Raw genomic sequence first — 19,716 nt, 5'->3', positions numbered from 1 at the left:
TACTTCATGCTTTACTTCTCTCATAATTTACAAATCAAAAATGTTTATAATTTTCCAAGTGAGAAAAAAGGGTATTCTATTATTCCCAAGAGGACTGTGGAAAACTGTGTGTGAACTACTGCAATATTCTAAATTCCCTCAGTTTCCTATTGCTCCATTTTTGGCTGCAGGAGAACATGGACAGTCTTGAGAGGCTAAAAAGCTCTGTTTCTGATTCTGGTCTTGGTCCAGTGCACATTGTTGGGTGGTGGAACAAGGCCACGTTCTGGTTTTTCATCAGAGAGTAATTAATCTTAATTGATCTTTTTCCTGCAAAACAGATCTTCTCTAGCTGGAGGAAAACAAAGAGGTATCACTTGTTCTGTGGCAAATTAATCTTAAAGGGGGAATCTTCCTAAGAAAAGCAGTGGATTAAAACAAGATTTAGTATTGCCTTTGAGCCCTGAAACCCAAACTAAACTCAAAGGGTGCTTTCAGCATTGTAGATCTGCTCTTATTGTGATGTGCTTTTAATACAGTGTCATCATTTGAAAAGTGAGATTTTCATATATGAGCAATTTTATTTTTGTGACTTCACCTTCACAGAAGACCCCAGTAATATTTTATACAGACCAAATGCTTACAGGTATTTTAGGCAACTTAAAGAAATTATTCTCAGAGGAAATTTAATAGGGAATTATGGTTTTCTATCCTGTTGTATTGTGTGTTTAAGATACTCGTTCATTTGAATATTTCTAAATTAGCCTGTTCCATGTGAGAAACTTTGAAAATTATGCCTCCTTAGATGGTCAACCTTTTTCTAAAAAAAGATAAACCTAATGAATTTAACCATAGTACCATGGAAACAGCTTTAAAATTAATTTGGGGGCAGGGAGGAAGGATACAACAGGATACAACTCCAGCACAGAGAAAGTGACAGGTTTGAGAAGAAAAAAAAAAGAGTGTCTCTTCATTAGGCACTGAGACCTTTGTTTGGGACAAATATCCTGTATATGGTTGTATATACTTGAGAGGTTTTATTTCTGTAAGTGCCATCAGTCGAAACAAGAGTTTGATGTTGACTCAGGGTTCCCATGGGTGGAAGGAGAATTTGTCCCTTGCTTTTAGCCGTTCCCACACCCAGCATTTTGGTTTATTATATAAAATGAGTTTATCTAATTCATTGTTATTCTGGGACTTTGTACAGAAAGACATCTAGTCTAAAGTAGATTTCATTACTTATTTCCTTGATAATTCACAAGTTAGTTTGGCTGCCAGGATAAAGAGTTGTACATAAAAAGACAAATATGTGACTAAGCCTAAAAATTTCAGTGAGTGCACAGTCCCCAGAACAGGGATGTTATCAAAGTTCAGTAGTACCACAAAGTGATGATGAATGAGCATTATAACCTCTGTGGCTGTATGAGACCTTCACTTCGCCTGCTTTCTGACTGTCAGAATTTGGTAGAGGACTCCATTGGCTCCTTTGACATTTTTTAGATAGTGCCCAATTGAGACAGGAAAAAAGTAATTGAAATTAACACATCATAGCAGTACTTTTGACCCTCACCTTATTTTTTTGGTCTCTGAACTGCTGGCTGTAAATAACAAAGCCACGCACCAAAAATCTTCTGATCTTACCAATGCAAATTTTCTCTTTCAGAGTTTCCACTGCCCCTTTTTACATCTACAAGCACTAAAACAGCATCACAAAGGGATTTCGGGGGTGGTGAGAGGACAATGCTTGAGGGCCTTTTATATAAAGCTGATAAGATTCACTTAAAAGAATAATACATTTTCCAGTCAGGGCAGAATGTGGGAAATAGAACTGTTTGAACTCATCATTTATTTCTTACCCTATCTTGGACTGAGATAATAATGGTATGGGTTACACATAACTTGGGATACTGCTATAATCAGATCAGCATGGATTGCTGGACTTACCCCTTTGGGTGGCAAAGTAAGGTTTAGTCTGTGTAACTTGATTGTGTACTTCAGATCCTGTAGGAACATCATTCCTGCAGAAAAATGCTCACAATTACATTTCAGTTCTGAATAACCAGACCTCACATTCATCCAAAGACAATTTCACCAATACAGGCATTAAACCCTGTTTCAGTGATGTTTAGGGGTTGGTTTTTTTCCCTCATTATAAACTTGGACAGCACATTATAATGAAATTTCTTTACTGGCAGTCTTAGTCTTGTATAGTTTGTATAGTTACAAAGATTACCAGATATAAACCAAGTTAATACTGATCTTGCTCACAGCATGTAAGTCCAGAAATTTCTCTAAACAGCTTTTGGAAGTGTCAGCACATGAAAGACAGACCTGATTTTAAATGTGAACATCAGGCTGCTGCAATTCTGACAATGCCAGAACAAGAACCTTCCTTTTCTAATTGACATCTGAAAACTAAGAAAGATCTTTAGGCTAAATAAAGCTGACTAGCTGTCATCTGTTTAGAAGTACTTAACTGCCACCAGAGTTCATTAAATTTGTTCATCTTTTTTTTAAAAAAAGAAAAGTTGGCGATGTAAATTGTAACACTGTCTGGTGATCCCAGACAAATCAAATATCAAGGTTCTGGGTAAGATACTTTACATAGGTAGTGAGAGAAGGGAACTGTGCCTTTGTAATTTAAAACTTCCAGCCAAGCATAAAACTAAAAAGCAGAAGGAAAGCTGCAGGTGCTAAGGAGAACCTGATTAACAATACAGTAAGTGCTTAACTGTAGGAGCCTCTGTAACCAAGTTTGCAGAATCTGGGGCAAATGAATACCAGTACTTTGAATTCTGTGAGTGGTGGTTTTCACAGTTCTAAACTCATATCCCATGTGTTTCCTCAAATATTTCAACCCCTGATTCTTCTGTGGTTGGCTTCAGGCTGCAGAGTACAGATTACTTGGTGCCCTTGGCAAGTGCTACTGGAACAGGGAAGTGATGTCAGCCCCTGCAGTGCAATCTGTAACTGGATGTGGGTGAATTCAGTGGCTGGCAATTTAGAGGAAAACATGCTGATGCTGTACCTCTTGGAGCCAGATGGTGACTGAAATTGTTAAAATGATATGTGCTGCAAATGCCTGAAAAATTACCCTGCTACAAAGTACCCAAAGCAGAGAGGGGATCGCGATACAAACTAAGCAGTGTGTGGGTAGTATTTGCAAACACTGTATGGGATTATTTGCCACTGGTTAATTGTAATCCTTCCCTTCACCCTCTTTTAGGTTCAGCTGATCCACTATAACCATGAGCTGTACACAAATGTCACAGAAGCTGCAAAGAGTCCTAATGGGTTGGTGGTAGTTTCCATATTTATGAAAGTAAGTATTACAGATTCCTAATATATAGACAGTAAATTTTCCATGAACTGTAAATGTAGGCGTTAGACTCCTAATTATGCTACAGCAATGCCCAGAAGCTCTGATCTGGAATCCAGAGACAGCTTCTTCCTAAACTGAGCATGCCATCTCTTCTCAAAGCTTTTACAATATAAAGAAAATTAAAGAGGGTAAGGGAGGTGGGAGAAAAAAACCCTAAAATCATAAACATTACTCATAACACTTTAATGGCTATGGCAGAAGTCACTAGCTTTGCAGATTTAGTGTTTCTTCATGAAATGTTATTCATTCAAATCCCGTCTAGTAAGTTGAGGCACTGGGAGAGAGGGCATGGTGATGTTTCAGAGCCAGCAAAATCAGTTATTTTCTGTGTTATTTAAAACATCTTGAAACTATGAAAACTGAAAGAACATTAAAAGTAGAACTTCTAGTATCTTGCATTTCACAGAACCACAAAGACGTGAATATTTTGTCTCCATCCTGTTGCATTCAAGGTACATAGTTAAGTCTATCATTTATAGTGAACTAAATCATTTATAGTGAACTAAACTAACTAAACTAAACTAATCATTTATAGTGAACTCATTTATAGTGAACTAAACTCTAAACTTCATGGTTTTCCCAAGCCTCTTTAATTACACTGGAGAAAACTTTTGTCTCATTTTATAGAATTATTTCTCCCCTCCAAATATTGTTTATATTCTGTCATTATGTATCACTGTTTCATCAGTCTAAAAAAGTGTGTATTTCTGAGTAATGCTGATGTTCACCTCATCACACCTTACGTATGGGATATCTATTAGTTCCCCTCAGTATTCTAATCCCATTTCATAAAGGTCCTAACAAAGCATTAACCTCAGATATAAAGTATGCATTTCACAGAGTATACTGGATAATTAGATATAAAAGGGCAGTTTTCAATGGGTCTAATATTTAAGAAAGATATTTATGCTACCATTTTTTTTTTTATCCAAAAAGTATTGTATTATGACCGAACAATCTGACCTGCATTCACGAAAAAGGCAAAAATTAAAGAGAAGACAGATAGAATCTTGTCAATATTTAGAAGTACCTGCAGGGAGGTGTCAGAGGATGGATCAGACTCTGCTCAGGGCTGCTGAGCAACAGGGGGGTAGAATCTGACACACGGAAAGTTCCACCTGAACATGAGGTGTTACCTCATATATTACTCAGACATAAACCAGAGGAAGAGAGTTTTAATTTGCAATTAAAATAGCCTACTGCAAGGAAATTATATTTATCAATAAATAAAATAATAGAACACTAGTGAAAATCCTGCCTAATATATCAACCACCTGCAAATTTCATCAAAGCTGTTGGAGAAGAAACCTGTGCTCATGCTTTTATTCAGGCATTGATTTCTGTTCACCCTGTTCCTTGTGTTTTATTTATTCTACCAACTTTCTATCAAGTTTCATTAGAAAAACAAGTGAGTAATTATTTCCTTCTCCCACAACAATGAAAAAAAAAGGAGAACTCAACTGGAGGAGTATCAGAGAGTGTCTGTGTGCACACATGAAAAAGCTACAGTTCTGGCAAGGAAATGTTTGTGAGAAGATTTTGACATTGTGCATTTTCTCTTCTGTAGGTATCTGAATCATCAAATCCATTTCTAAATCGTATGCTTAACAGAGACACCATAACAAGAATAACATATAAGAGTAAGTTTCTTTTCATTTCCTCTGGAAACAGCTGTGTACTTTCACTATCAAATAACACATTTAGTGATCCTGAAACAAGAGGCACCTCATTATGGGCGGTAATTCCAGGTTTGCATTGTCAGGAACTCTGCATGATAAACTCAGGAATGTGAAAAAGCTCATTAGGTCATCACTTAATCAAATGAATTTTGAACTTCAAAGTCTGTTTTACATCTAAAGGTGCAACAACAAATTAATGAAATTATATTTGACACATACATATACTGTATTCACACAGAATGCTCAGGAGAACCTGTCTACTGTTAGCAGTATAAGGGACATGTGTAGCAGCCTGGATTATATTGGATCTGGTTATGTCAGGATCCTGCACAATTCACTGGATTTAGTATTCATCAGTGTTTTCTTTTTGAAAGAAAAGTTACAACATTCCTATTCAACTACTGCTGCATTTAACAGATATAGAAAGAGGTTATTAACATAGCTTGTATGTTTGTAATATTCACATTTGAAAAGCCTTTAACTGATGATCCTCAATAATTCCATGTTCATATATTGCCCTTGTGGAAAACCGGAGCTTAATTAAGATATTTTAGAGAAAATAATGAAAAATACATATATATAAATTAAACCTCTTCTCCTGAAAACCTCGTTTCCTTTGTCAAACATTCTAAGCTGCTATGAAGTTTGTAAGTTCAACAATAGCAGAATTTAACTTTCAGAAAGTACACAGCAAAGGGATAACACAAATAATTCCTTGTTCTCTCCTGCAACACACACACCTCCACACCACTGAGGCTACTCTGCTTTTACCTGAGAGGTAACAAATCTCGTTACACCTTTAGTCCAAATAAGAGGCTTCTATGATAATGAAACTCAGTTCTCTACAATACCTATGGAAAGGAAGGCAACAGAGGGTTCTTCTCAGAATGTTTTTTCCAGATTGTTCTATCAGTATCAAATGTCATCTTCTCTGCATGGAAGAAGCAGATCAGTCACATTTTTAAACTGCTTGTCCTGATTCCTTGCAAAAATGCAGCAAGGATGTTCTGCAAGAGCTGCTTCCTGCCTACCAGTGCTGCTGCAGCATCCTGGAAACAGGGAATTATTGTTAAGGCTGAGAGTGCTTTTTCCAGCTCCTTCACCCACAGATTCGATATTCCCAGCTTCTGGGAACCAGCCAGATGTTCTCCCATGGGGCCCACCCTCCCAAAACTAAATATTTCATTTGTATGCTGTATTTACAGTGAAAACTCCTCCTCTCCAGAGCTGGCAGCATCCCACTACCTCCCACTGCTTGTTTTGTCTCCTTACAAGGGAAACATGATTCCAATCTCACCTAATTTGGGTATACTAAATGCAATATCTCATGAAGATGAACACATAAAACACAGGCTGGAAAATCAGTGATTAACAGAATTGCTTTAATTTTTAACCACGGTTTTTGCTAAGTTTATCCGTTAAAATTAAATCACTGGTAGACATAATGCACATAATATTCCACAAGGCATTGGGTTACTTACTGTAGTAACAAGTATTGACTGTGAATTTTTAGTGTAAATTGGGAACATGAAAGTGTTATTGAAAGTAATTTTGCAGTTGTCTTGCATGATGGATTATAGCATCATTGCTGAAAACTAATTTTACCTCTTACACTGCAAGGATTTCTAGTGTGCCTTTAGCAGCTGGAGTTCTGCAGCTTCTGCTTTAAGGCTCCACTTCTGAAGTCAATACTCAGCACGGTGCTGACAAAATGCCCAGGCCTCATGTGCTCAAGAGGAGCGTGGAGGGAATGATAAAAAAAAATGCTGGTTCAAAGTCAGGACAGTTCATAACATAAATAAAAGGTTTTGTTGGTTTTTTTTTTTTAAAAGAACAGCAACAAAATTAAGTGCTGTCTCTCCTGCTGCATGAAATTTCCACGTGCCAAGAGCATTAAAAGGGAAATTTCTACTCTTATGGCTACATGAAGTAAGTGGACCCCAAGGAATTTTTAAGGAGATTTTAAATGTTTATTAAGATATTAAATGTTTATTTACAGATGTTAGTGGCTACAGTAAAGTAAGTGGACTCCAAGGAATTTTTAAGGAGATTTTAAATGTTTCTTTGGTTCTGTTATCGCAGCCCAAAGAATTGACTGTGAGCAAACTGAAACAAGGGTTTTTTCAAGCAGGTTTTAGTCAGAAGCTGTGTAGGTATCTCAGAAGAAAACTGTTTTATTATTCCTCATTAAGTGCGCCATTTGAGGGGACAAATTAGTTTTCTTTCAAAACAGTTATGCTACACGAGCTTTCATCCAGTATTTGCTTAACATCAGGGAAAAAATTAACTTTTTAGATTCCCAAAATTCCACATAAAAATTTGGTCTTCTCATTGTCTGGTAGGCAGAGAAACTGAGGATCTCTTAATTCCTAACCCTGTAAATCTAACCTAGATCTTCTTCTGGATTATCATGATATGAACTTTAAAATCAAATGTACCTTCCTCCACTCAATAAACACTATATTCCCTATAAAAAGCATTATTATAAAGACAACATACACAGATTTCGCTGTGAAAGCCAATCCCACACATCTATTACAAGCCTAGGGATAAAAGGATTTACATTATTTTCTAGGTAAATTGCCAGAGTCAAGGCCTTTATGTAAATGAATGTGAAATTTAATGAAATCTAATTTGTGGAGAGAAAAATTCCTGGATTTGGAAATCACCATAAGGCACCAGCAGATCAAGAGTAACACATTGTGGACTGCAGATAGGAATGATGCAGAGGATCCAGGAAAGGCTGGATTTATGAAAGGAAGCTTGTCACTGGCAAGAGATCATATCAGGGTGATTTTGAGCATTTTGAATGTATTTTCAGTAAATATAAGCAAGAATTTGAAGGGCGGCAGTCTGGTATTAATACCAACGCACCAGGTCTGCTTCAACTCCAGAACAAGAAACCCTTACCAAGATGTGGGGAACGGACAGACCTGTTCATGGGAAAAATGTTGGTAACCAAATTCTTATTGTGTCATCTTCTCTCATGGAATCATCTGATTTCCCATGGGAATATACTCATACACAGGCTTTAACAAGTACTGTGTTTTCTTGGACAAACCCTTATTTCATTCACCCCTATCTTTGAGTTTTCCTGAAGTGATATTTTCCTCCAGTTTCTCATAGGAATATCTCTCATCTATATTAATCTTCAGTTAGTTTTCCATCTCCTAGTAAACATTTTAGGGCAAATTCTACCTGGTTGAAATAATTTTAGCCCAGCTGAAGCCAATATGGCTGTGAGAAAGCAGATTTGGTCTTTAGGGATCTCTTCTGCCTGACTCTGTGCCACTTGGTGTTAAAACACACCACTTTCCATGGCTCATAAATAATGAACAGGATGTTCATGTGGGAAAGGGAAAAGTGTGTGATGACTCATTGAAAACAGGCATTGGCATGAAAAAAGTCCATCAGTTCTCTTCCAATGAGATTCCAGCAAAATTACCAGTGCACTGCAAATAATGTTTTTAATGACCAGATGTATTCAGTCATCTCTACTTGTTCAAATATAACTGCATTTTGACTGTGATTTCATGCTTGTGTCTGGAAGATGTGGGTTTAGAAAGAAGCTGTCATGGGCCATGGGCCACTGAAGCCTGGTCATATTAAAACAGGGGACAGTCAGCCACCTCCCAGACACTAATAGCATTTCCCCTTCTGCTTGAGGATCTAGCCAGCCATCCAGCACTGCAATCACCCAGCTCAAGCTGCAAGGGCAGAGCAGAGGGCTCTTTTTCTAAAAACATGAGAGGACCTGCCAAGATTTTGTTTTGTAAAACAATGAACGCATTTAAAATATTAAATAACAGTAAGGCCCTGGTCAATGAGGCAGAAACATTACACTCTCACCTTGACACTTTAACTGACGCTGTAGCTGCCAATACTGTTGCCCCAAAACCCTGTACCATGTTGACTCTGCTGTGTTAAAATAAAAAAAAACAAGGCCACATTTTCTCTGCCCGTGTTCTTTGATTTTCTGTTACCCAAGACAATAATCTGCAGCCCTTCTCATTTTTCCATTAGGTTGTACAAGACAAGTATTTTACTCATCTAAGTTATGTCCTTCAGCTACAATATGTTAAATTCAAGTTAAATTGCACCTTTCTTTTTTAGCTCCTATACAATTCCTTGATCATTTGGATTTCTCTACAAATCAAGGTCAGCTTATGTTGAGCATTGAAAGAGGGAACACACCTCAGTGTGCACTTTTCGTTGCCTGCATTTTAACGTTTTCTCTGCAAATGAACCAAATTGGAGACACCACACACAGGTGAAAGGGTTCAAAGAGAACTCACAGTGTTACAAATCATAACCACCCCAGCTTTCTCTGAGATACACACAAGCAGCAGTGTATCAGAAATAAAATATGTTTATCCCTGAGTGGATGAACTCCTACAGCCTAAGATTTGGCAGGAAAATCTGAGTTTTAGCTTTGACAGCACTGCCAAAAGTACTGTAAGACCAGCATTACCCAAGAGAAATAGTGCAGATAGTACAGACAACACTGAGAAACTCTGATGAATTTTGAAAGATACATCTCATTATATTTAGGTACATATCCACAGAACAAATTCTGTTGCAGAGGAACACACTTCATTAATTCCTAGGGAGCCTTACAATAAAGGCAGGAATCCTGGTACTGCTTCCCAGCAAGCCTTCAACCTAGAGTTTAGCTTTCTGAGGTATTGGAATATAATCCCAATATTACCAGGTGGAACGTGCCTGGGCTCATCTGATCCTTGCTGCTGGGCAAAAGACAGCAGCTGTGGTATTTCACCTCAGAGACACCTTTGGCTGGCTGGAAGTTGCAGTTAGGCACTCAGAACAAGTCCAGGCATGGTAGAAACTCAGTTTACTCTGATGGAAAGGCTCCAGGCTAGGTGAAGAGGAAAAGGAGACGGATTCTGCAGAGGGTTTAATCCAGAGTTTATTCCAGAGTCACATATGTCTGAATCTTGGTAACGGCTCCACAGAAACCTGACCACATGGTCTCCATGTCTTTTAAGCTCGGGGGCAGGGGGAGGGAAGGGACAGGTGAGCCACCAAGCAGGTGGGAGGGGGGAAGGCTCAGGGGACAATGACACTTGGATGAGCCAATGACCCCAGGGCTGTGGGGCATCTTTTGAACTTTTGCCAATCACACGACGCCCCTGCTGGAATGATAAGATTGACTGACAGCACTTAGCAAGGAGGCAAGGGGGAGGGGAAGGGAGAAGCTATAGCTACACCTGGGAGCTGAAACAGGAAATGGCATCACACTGCAACACTGAGGGAGCTGGCACTGCACCCACACCACTGTGCACATGAAAGGCTGGGAGGCTTCATGGAGTAGCTTTATTATCATGCATTAACTGCAATTTCCTCTCATGCCAGAAGGCAATTAAGTTTTCATTCTCTTGGCCTTTCTGAAGCTTTGTCGAGCAAAAATTGTTAATGACCCCAAAAGATGGAAAGTCAGCATTCTTCAAAGGCTTCTGCATCTCAATCAATAACTGCAACTTCAAGAAGCTTTTGACTCCAGTCCCTAAGTGTGATTTAGAGTTGCCCTGTGAGTGCCTGTGCTCAGTTCCCAGAGTGTGTGAATGGGAATCTCAGTGCAGATCCACCCAGCAGGGTGAGGGATATTACTTGTGTTACTTGTTCTTGTTTAAACTGCTGGAGGATCCAGAAATGTGCATCTGTTAAACTTCATTCTTTGGTAGAACTGAACATCATGTCATCATGTTCTGGAATTAGGAGACATGAAAAGGGTGATTTTGTTTGGTTTTTTAAATTTTGTTTGTTTGTTTGTTTGTTTTGTTGGGGTTTTTTGTTGTTTGTTTTGTGATGCTGCTGTTTTACCCGAGTTGTTTTCCTCCTTTGTTCTCCAGATGATGCATACTTACTACAGGGGCTTAATATTGAGGAACTTTATCCAGAGACATCTAGTTTCATTACGTATGATGGGTCAATGACAATTCCACCCTGCTATGAAACAGCAAGCTGGATAATAATGAACAAACCTGTCTACATAACAAGGATGCAGGTAAAGCAATTTACAAATTACTCATCTAGGATAGGTACAAAGTAATATTTTAAACATAATATTTCTAGCTTTACATTAGATTCAACTCTTGTGCTGTAGGGATCCCTGCATGCTATTTATACAGTTTGCAAAAGCATTGAAGAGGTTTTTTGTCAAAAAAAAAAAAAATACTAACTGTTAAGAACTCCATCAGTATCTACACACACAAACTTTAAGGGGGACCCTATTTTCAGTGAGGGTTTGAACCAAAAGGTTTTCAGCAGTCTGTCCACAACTGCATCATTCTATGATGCTGTGAACAGTTACTTGGAGACTCTAAAACAAGTACATCAGTTTTGTACAAACATAACTGAGGTTATTAAGGATAGCAGAGGTCATTCCTAGGTCTGAATAAACACGTATCAATAGCACATAATGTGACAGAGATACAGTATATGGAGCCTTCTGGAAAAAAATCAGCCAGTGCTTTCTGGTATAGAATAAAATTACAGGATACACACCACAAATACATTTGGAAAAATCAGACTGAAGTATTGAAGCCCCTATTAGAGAGAAGCAAGAAAAATTATGCAAGAGAAAACACAACTTCACATCCAAAAGGAAGCTATTGAGGAAACACACCAGTGGAAAAATCTCAAAAACTAAATTTCTGTACAACTTACTTACAATCCAAATCCTGGCATCAGAAAACAGCAAATTTAACACCAACTGGCCTTTTCTCCAGTTTCCATCAGTGAGTTGCCTACAGAGCTGTGAGCTGAACTAAAACCTCCTCTCTTGTATACTTGAACCACCATCTGCTCGGCCCAAGCAGGCAGCAGAAGAAATATGGCCTGAGAAATGAAATGAGGAACAAGAAAACAACCCTAAATATCACTTTGGGATTTAAAATCATATTAACATTGTAAATAAGATTACTTTTAAAAGCCTGAGATGTTTTTGTGATATTCCTTCTGTCCAGTTTAGTCTGGAGATAGTGAAAGCACTTTGTTTCCTTTCTAAATGGGTGATTTGGGAGAATGAAACAGAGGAACACACAAGGAATGGTTTTAACTCTGACAACAAACTGGCAGAGTTAACTTAAATTCTGTTTCACTGAAATTCTGTTTCACTGAAATTCTGTTTTACTTCCATTTATTAACTAATCTATTTAATAGTGTTGTATGTTGTTTACTTACAGCAAAGACCAATACTAAAACCCCCTTGTTTTGTCCTTATAGATGCATTCTTTGCGACTCCTAAGCCAGAATCAGCCATCACAGATATTTCTGAGCATGAGCGACAATTTCAGACCAGTCCAGCCTCTCAACAATCGATGTATCCGAACCAATATCAACTTTAGTTTACAGGGAAAAGATTGTCCAAACAATAGAGCACAGAAACTACAGTATAGAGGTACGTTCTGCTTCCAGAATAACCCTTTCTATGCTTTCACTGAGCTCCTTTCTTTGAGAAATCCAAGGGCATAACAAGGCACACAAATAAAAACACATAAAACTCCATATCTTGGGGGATAACTGTGTCAGTCAAATGCCACACATTTGAAAAATATGAGTAAATGTGTAGGAAAAGCATGACAAAAAAACCAGCCTGGGACATCAAATATGTTTTTTAGAAGTAAATAGGACAGGCCCTTGGTTTTCTAGCCTCATTTTAAAGTCTTCTTCCCTTACAAAGTGCATTTTGCTCTGGTTTACTCATCTACAAAGGGGGATGAGCTAGTCTTGATGACAACTGATCTCAAACAAAATTAGTAATTGATAAGACTTAATTTCACTTTCAAGGTGCACCACCATAACAAACACCTAAATTGCTAAGTAGATATAAAGCTGGAGATATAAACAATGAAGCAGCTCAGTCACCTGCAGCTAGAGTCCTACACTGCCACGGCTGTGGCTCACAACTGAGCTTTAATGTGTCTCATGCATCTTTGAGCCCAGGCACACAACTGTGTTGCCTGAAATAATGGTGTTAAAGTGCCCTCACAGCAGTAATATCATCATTATGAAGGAGAAGCACTAAAGGAAAAGAAAGGAAATTTTCAGCAGCAAGACAGATGACTGTGTTGCAATACTTCAAAGGAAGAGTCATTCTTCAGACTTAATTCTTTTCTAGAAAAAGGAGGAAACTGAACCTCCTGGCTTTTTTAAGACATTTTGTCTAAGTGCCTAGTGCAGTGTTAAAGCAGTTAAATTTGATTCACAGTGTTAAACCAGTTTCATATTTGGAGTTAATTGAAGCATAATTGTTTTTGTTTGTTTCTCTTCCAGTAAATGAATGGCTCCTCAAATGAGACAGAGCAGGCAAAATCCAAATCCTCAGTGTAATGCTTCTTCTGGGAATTGACATCATCTACAATGCACCCAACCTCCCTCTCTAGCTCACATGCACTTTGTGCTGTGGGAAAAGAGCTGCCATGCTGGAAAACTCCTCAAAATTTATTCATGTGATTGGTGGCCATTTAAAAACAAAACAAAACAAGACAAAACAAAAGTATTACAGTAAATGTGATTACAATTTTCCTGAACTAATTTGGAGTCACAAAGAAAGACTTTTCAGACTTTGTACATATGAAATTCTTTCTCTTCTCCCTCTCTCTCCCTCAATTGAAAAAAAAAAAAGAAAAAAAAAGAAAAAAGGTGGATCAGTACAGCATCAAAGTGGAGTTGTGTTCTGTGTGCCAAGTAATCTTGGAAAGCTCTCATTATTTCACTATCATTAATGGATACTGACAAGACAGAACAAGGCTCCTGTAAAGAAATCGTTTCTAGGTATGATCTTTCTGTTCATTTAATTTTAAAAGGGACAGACTTTGATAGATAAGTATTGTAAATATATCACTGCAGAATATAAAGGAAATTTAAATATTTCCCTCTGTCACATATCTGTAGTAGGATTTGGCAAAATCAGAATATATCCATTTTCTGTTTCTTGCTTTACAATAGATCATACGTTGTGTTGGCTACTATTAACAACTCAATAAATGTGTTTAACAAATTAATTTAGTTAAGTTGCTTTGATTTCTTTTTTTCCTTTCTGAAATGACAAGCCTCTACTACTTGTGGATGCATTATTTGTGGTTTTATTTTTTTCCACTTTTTTTTTTGTTCTTTTTTTTTTACTTAATTTCTTTGTTTGCAGCCCATTCAAGTGAGTGAAGGACAATTGGGAATGCACTTAAAGGTGGTATAACTTTAACTCCACTGGGCTCAGAAGAAGAAAGCAGATTAAACATATCTCAGTTTAAAATTGTCAATTTCCTTGCTGAAGCCATTATTGGGACAAACATTCAATTCTGTAAATTGGTGGTGAAAGGGATATTTTTTCTTTACAGATAAAGCAGGAGCTGGCCTAGTAAAAACAAATGCCTTTTTTCTTATTTATAATGGTCATTCACTGTGTTTGGTTACTGTCAAGAACTCAATAAATGTGTTTAACAAGTTCACACAGCACATGTTTGACCTTCTTGAATACTGAGGGATTTTTCAGGTTGGTATTTTTTTCAGTCTGGAGAGGGGTCAGGCCTCATGATCTCCCATCCCTAATGCTCACATTGTACCACATTTAAGTTCACAGAAAGCAAGATGAAGCCAAACAATGCTCTGGCACCAAGAAATTGTTTACACCAAATGGAAGAACAGGCACTACAAGAAGTGTGAGGGAACAGCCAGGGAGCTTTAATGTGACAAAAATGTTATTTTATCTGTGCCTGAAGAGAACAGTGTAAGGAGCACCTGACAGGAAAGTTGAGTCTGTGGTTTGGGAAGATTGCAGCTTGAAAAGTGAGAAGAGGCCAGGACTGGCCTTCAGGGGACCCTCAGGATGGAGATATAAAATGGTGAGGAACCCAGAACTGTCAACAGTTCAACTGCTCAGTGCAAAGTGCAGGGAAGGCTTGGGTGAGATGGGCTGACATAAGGGTGCCCTGTCTGCACCGGGTCTTGGACCAGTGACCCTGGCCTAGGACTCTCTCAGCACATGGGTAAATTACTTGATTGTCAAGGTGTTTAATTTCCAGGATCCTCTTTGGATATCTGTAAAATACGTGATTCTCAAGTTACTTCATTTGAAGTATTTCAAATGGCTTCCAACACCGTACAGTGACAGAAAAATCCACAACACATCCACAGAAATGTCACACAGCAAGTATTACACTGTAGATTAATACTGTCAAATCTTGTAATTGAAAAAAAGCAAAATTTCCAACTCAAGGTTTACCTAGCTAATAAAAACAATGGAAGCCACATGCCTTCAATATTTTTGAGTGAATTTATAAACTTGTTTATCCTACTTATTTGGTGTCTTTTAAGCTTCACTTATGGTGCAGAATAAAGTTACTGAGAGCATAAAATCCACAATGCATCAATCTATATTTTTGGACAAATATCTGGCAGTTGTTGGTCCAAGTTTTTCTATAACAGAAGGAAGATAAGCCAGGCCTCGATAATAAAGCTTGTAATAAGCAATAAACACTATTTTCTATTTTAATGAAAGCTGATAGAAGGGATTTAAGGGGAGGGAGATATGTGATAGAAGGGACTATTCCTAGGAAGGAATCATGCTGTGCTTTGGATTAACCCTGCACATTGAGAAAGGAAGCAATTATACTGGAACACCACAAATAGATTTGTCAACATTTCCAACTCCATTTTGTGAGTTAAGATTTCAATTTTGCCATAAATTGCTTAGGTTTTTGTTTTAATCATAGTTTACAGCATAAAGAGACCCAAACACTTAGCATTCTAAGTGTTTTGCCTGTTTCAGTAACGCTCACATTTAGACATCCAGCACCAGCTGTTCCGATCAGGCATGGAGCTCTGTCAGGACACTGAGCAGCCAAAGAAAGCCACACCCTATCACAAAATCTTCAAAAACATAAAGTTCCAGGATCAAGCAGCTGGCACAGGCTGCTTATTTTTAGAGCCCACACAACACCTGCCCAGAGTAATCCCTCCAACCTAAGCACTTTGTCCAAAGCACTCAGCAGAGTCTGGCTGCAGACAGAGCCCAATATTTTAGGAAGGGCTGAATGTGGCCTCATTGCCATCTCTGCCTGAACCATTCAGATCAGGAATGGGATTTTTTGCTGGTGATAAGGCTCAGCACAGAGGGGAGGTACTTGGCAGGTAATGCACACCTGGAAGCCTGTACTGTTGACTTCGATGAACAGGCAACACCACAGGCAGGACCAAGTTGTCATGTCATGATGATAACACTAAGAACCTAATAATGGGAGGAAATGCTTAGATTTATCCATTCACACTGAAGAACATGATATCAAAACAATTTAGGTACCAAACTATGAAGCTCATCTGATGATAAAAAACATGAGAAAATTCAAATTTACAATATTCTAAAATCCTCTGTTTCAAGTAGTAGTAAAAAAATTTAATAGCTGAGTTTTATAAGCTCAGGTTTATAAGTTCCTTTGATTTAACCAAAAAGAAAAAGTATTCTTATACAGAAAATCAGAACTAAAGGAGATCTGTGGGATGAAAGCAGAAAGCAAAAACCTTCAGCATAACTGTACCTATAGATATCATACATCTGTCCATCCACCTTCCTGTTCCAGCCTTCAAAGCTGAACCAGCAAGCAAACACCTCATGGATATGATTGGAAGCTTGGCTATTTTATTATAAAAGAAACTCCTATAAACCAAAAAAAATCCTTTCTCGACATTCAAAACCTCTCACTTATCTATCAAGTAGATACTCTGAAAGAAGAGGGGCAATGGAAATTGTGCTGAAAAATTGAGACTTGAGATCACAACACTAGGAACAAAGATACTTGAGGGTGTGCAAGGTTATACTTCCTGTACTGATCCAAACACTCAAACACAGACAAGGAACTCAATCAAAATAAGTTGGTCTGCAAAGATCAGAACAACTTTGAAATCTGTGAATTCTTGTTTTTATGAGTAGCTCTGCTTGCTCTGTGTTCCACATCATGGCCTTAAGAAATGTCAACACTAATTATTGCTCACGTGACATTAGTTTGTCAGGCAGCATAGACATTGTGGACTTGGTGGAAATAATTTTTATATACTTTGTATGTCAAACAGTAGGATCTTTCAAGACATTTAGTATAAAACAAAGAAAAAAAAACAGGATAAAACTTCAGAGTCCTTCCTGCTTCTGACAGGACCTGCCTTTGCTCTTCCTATTTTCATTTTCTGGGGATTTCACTCCTCATTACTTCCACTAGTACCTCCTCTTACAAAAGTAGCTCTGAGGAATGCAGTAAATTAAATTCATCCCACAGAATCACAATGCTGCCATGAACATATTAGCCAGTTTCTTGATACTCACTATTGCTGGAATCAACACATTGCAGCAACCACAAAAAAACTTTAAGTAATGATGCAGAATGAGCTGGTACATCTATTATTTGGTGAAGACAAGGTGGAGGATCTGATTGTACCCAGAATGCCAAGACCAAAAGACCAAAAGGCAAATAAAACCCTTCCAACATTTAGGGTGTTCCTCATGATCTTTAACATTAAAGAAGGAGGATGCTCCTTCTTTTTATTTTACTTTTTAAAGTGCTCAGGGTTAACACTATCATTAACATTCCATCTCAGTCTGAAAACAAAGTGTCTTGGAGTGACTGTATAATACTTTCGTTTGCTTTAAACCCAGAAATGGTTCCTGTAACTTTAAGCCCGCGGGAAGCGGGGGAAGCCGGGGTAATTCCTTCGGCCCTCTGCGTTCAGAGATACTCCTCTGCTCAAAGTTTTACAACAACTGCACCGCAAAAACCCCCAGATATTTGGTTCCTAAACACAAAAAACTGTAAGTTTTTCAGGGAGATAAGCTCTAATTACTCTATGTTTGGATTTTTTTATTAGATTTTATTCCCCAGATGTAGTGGCTGACAAAGCCTGGAGAGTTTACTGTACAAGATGCAGATTTATTGCAAATAGCTCACCACAGTTCTCAACAACACACTAAAATTATTCAAGGAGCCTGTTTGTATGGCAAAGAACAAGCACCATTTATAATATGAAATGTAATGCGGGCAAGCATTTTCTATTTCCTACAGTGTCAAGCTTTATTCTAATAACTAAAGATGTGTCAAACACATACCCAGAACAGAAAATGAAAAACAGGATAATAAATCTTCTAAGGACAGGAAAATAACACTTAGGTTTTGAATAGGGAAAAAAATCCTTAGAAGTATTAGAAAAACAGCAAAAATATTGATTGACACAGTTTATTATTTTAGGCAGATGCTCCCACCCCATTAGGGTAGAAAGAGCTGGAGCCAAAAGTAAATCAAAGGGGAGCAAAGTTACAGTGGAAAATAGTGTAGTTGCCCCAGAAGGAAGGTCAAGGCCATGAAATTCACCCTTGGGTGGGTATTCCCAGCATAAGGAGACAGCCAACGCCTGACATCCCATTTTCGGAAGCATTCAGGTATTTGCACCCATGGCACATGTCCAAATGCACCAGGACCATGATTTTGGTCAAGGGAAAGTCATGCTGAGTCAGGATCAGAATGTCCTTCCCAATTGCTCAAGGGCCATTTTAGATCTGCCTCCTCAAGGATTTTGTGAACCTTCCTCAAGGATTCTGCAAAGAAATCACCAGAAATGCCTCATGCTTGCTTCACTTGCTGTCTTGCTGTCCCACCTAAGCTTTAGTGAGACTCCCTGGAAGTTTATCCCCGCAAAGCTGCCCTGAAGGACTTCTGGATAAGTGCAAGATTTAATGTGCTGGATGAGAAAACAATTGTAAACCCCACATGGTAAAGAGATGGGAATATGCCAACATGATGAGGAAATATCATATTAATATTCAAAAATGCTATTAAAATCTTATGAATGAATGTTAAGACAACACAGAAAGTCAGAAGCACAATGGCAGAAAACAGAGTTTGGGAGAATCACAAGGGGAAAAGACCAATCTTTTCCTTCTGCCCTGAATTTTTTTTCTTAATGATGTAGCAATATAGCAGCAAGCTGATTGCAGCTTGCTGCCTCCTTTCAGACATAATTTAAAATTGACAGCACTAGGAGTAATAATGGCATTTTCAGACATTCATGCCAAAGTTTCACAATACCAGAAACCTCTCTCATTAAACATTTATTTATTTATATCTGTGTTCCTTGAGCTGCAAAAAAGATAGAAAATTTGAACTCCATTGACAAGCATTTCACCCAACCGCTCCCTGTGTTCCTCCCACACAGATGGGCAGCCCAGACACTTAAACTAAATCACTGAGACTTGGCCCTCCTGCAAGCAGTGGTGTCTCCTGGAAGCATGTGAACTATTAAAGGCAAGCATCACCTCTTGAGATGTTAAATCATGTAGCCCAAGCTACAGAAGAACAGGACTTTGGCTTTTAAAAGTCTTGATGAATCCCTGCGTAATTCCAAATACAAAGGATGAAGAACTGTGGAATAATTCCATGTTTCAGCTTTCAGAAATTGATTCTTTCCACTCCTTATGTGTTGCTTGTCTTACAGAGAGAACTTCTTCATAGGGGACTGTTCTGGTTTAGGGTACTTTTGAGAGAAAAACCTCTAAAGGGCTTTCCTGTAGAAAAAAAAATTTTAAGTGCTCTCTCTTCTAACTGTTTGGGGAAAAAGATCTCCTTGGAGAAAAGTGGAAAAACTGTTTATTTAACAGGAAAAGCATTTACCAGCAGA

At 38.1% G+C, this 19,716-nt stretch overlaps 1 protein-coding gene across 2 annotated transcripts in view; it reads left to right on the top strand.

Moving 5' to 3' along the window:
* Positions 1–14,510, top strand: part of CA10 (carbonic anhydrase 10) — a 205,606-nt gene extending 191,096 nt beyond the window's left edge. For both annotated transcript variants that reach the window (XM_036394451.2, XM_036394450.2), the window contains 5 exons: positions 3,206–3,301; positions 4,929–5,001; positions 10,911–11,065; positions 12,286–12,460; positions 13,336–14,510. In XM_036394451.2, coding sequence (XP_036250344.1) covers positions 3,206–3,301; positions 4,929–5,001; positions 10,911–11,065; positions 12,286–12,460; positions 13,336–13,358 — 522 coding nt within the window. In that variant the 3' untranslated portion in view covers positions 13,359–14,510. The remainder of the gene's footprint in view (positions 1–3,205; positions 3,302–4,928; positions 5,002–10,910; positions 11,066–12,285; positions 12,461–13,335) is intronic.
* Positions 14,511–19,716: the final 5,206 nt, after the last annotated feature.

Source organism: Molothrus ater, chromosome 19, assembly GCF_012460135.2.
Source record: "Molothrus ater isolate BHLD 08-10-18 breed brown headed cowbird chromosome 19, BPBGC_Mater_1.1, whole genome shotgun sequence".
In the NCBI taxonomy this organism is placed as follows: domain Eukaryota; kingdom Metazoa; phylum Chordata; class Aves; order Passeriformes; family Icteridae; genus Molothrus; species Molothrus ater.
Note: the sequence above shows the minus strand (reverse complement) of the source record. Positions and strands in the feature narration are given on the sequence as shown.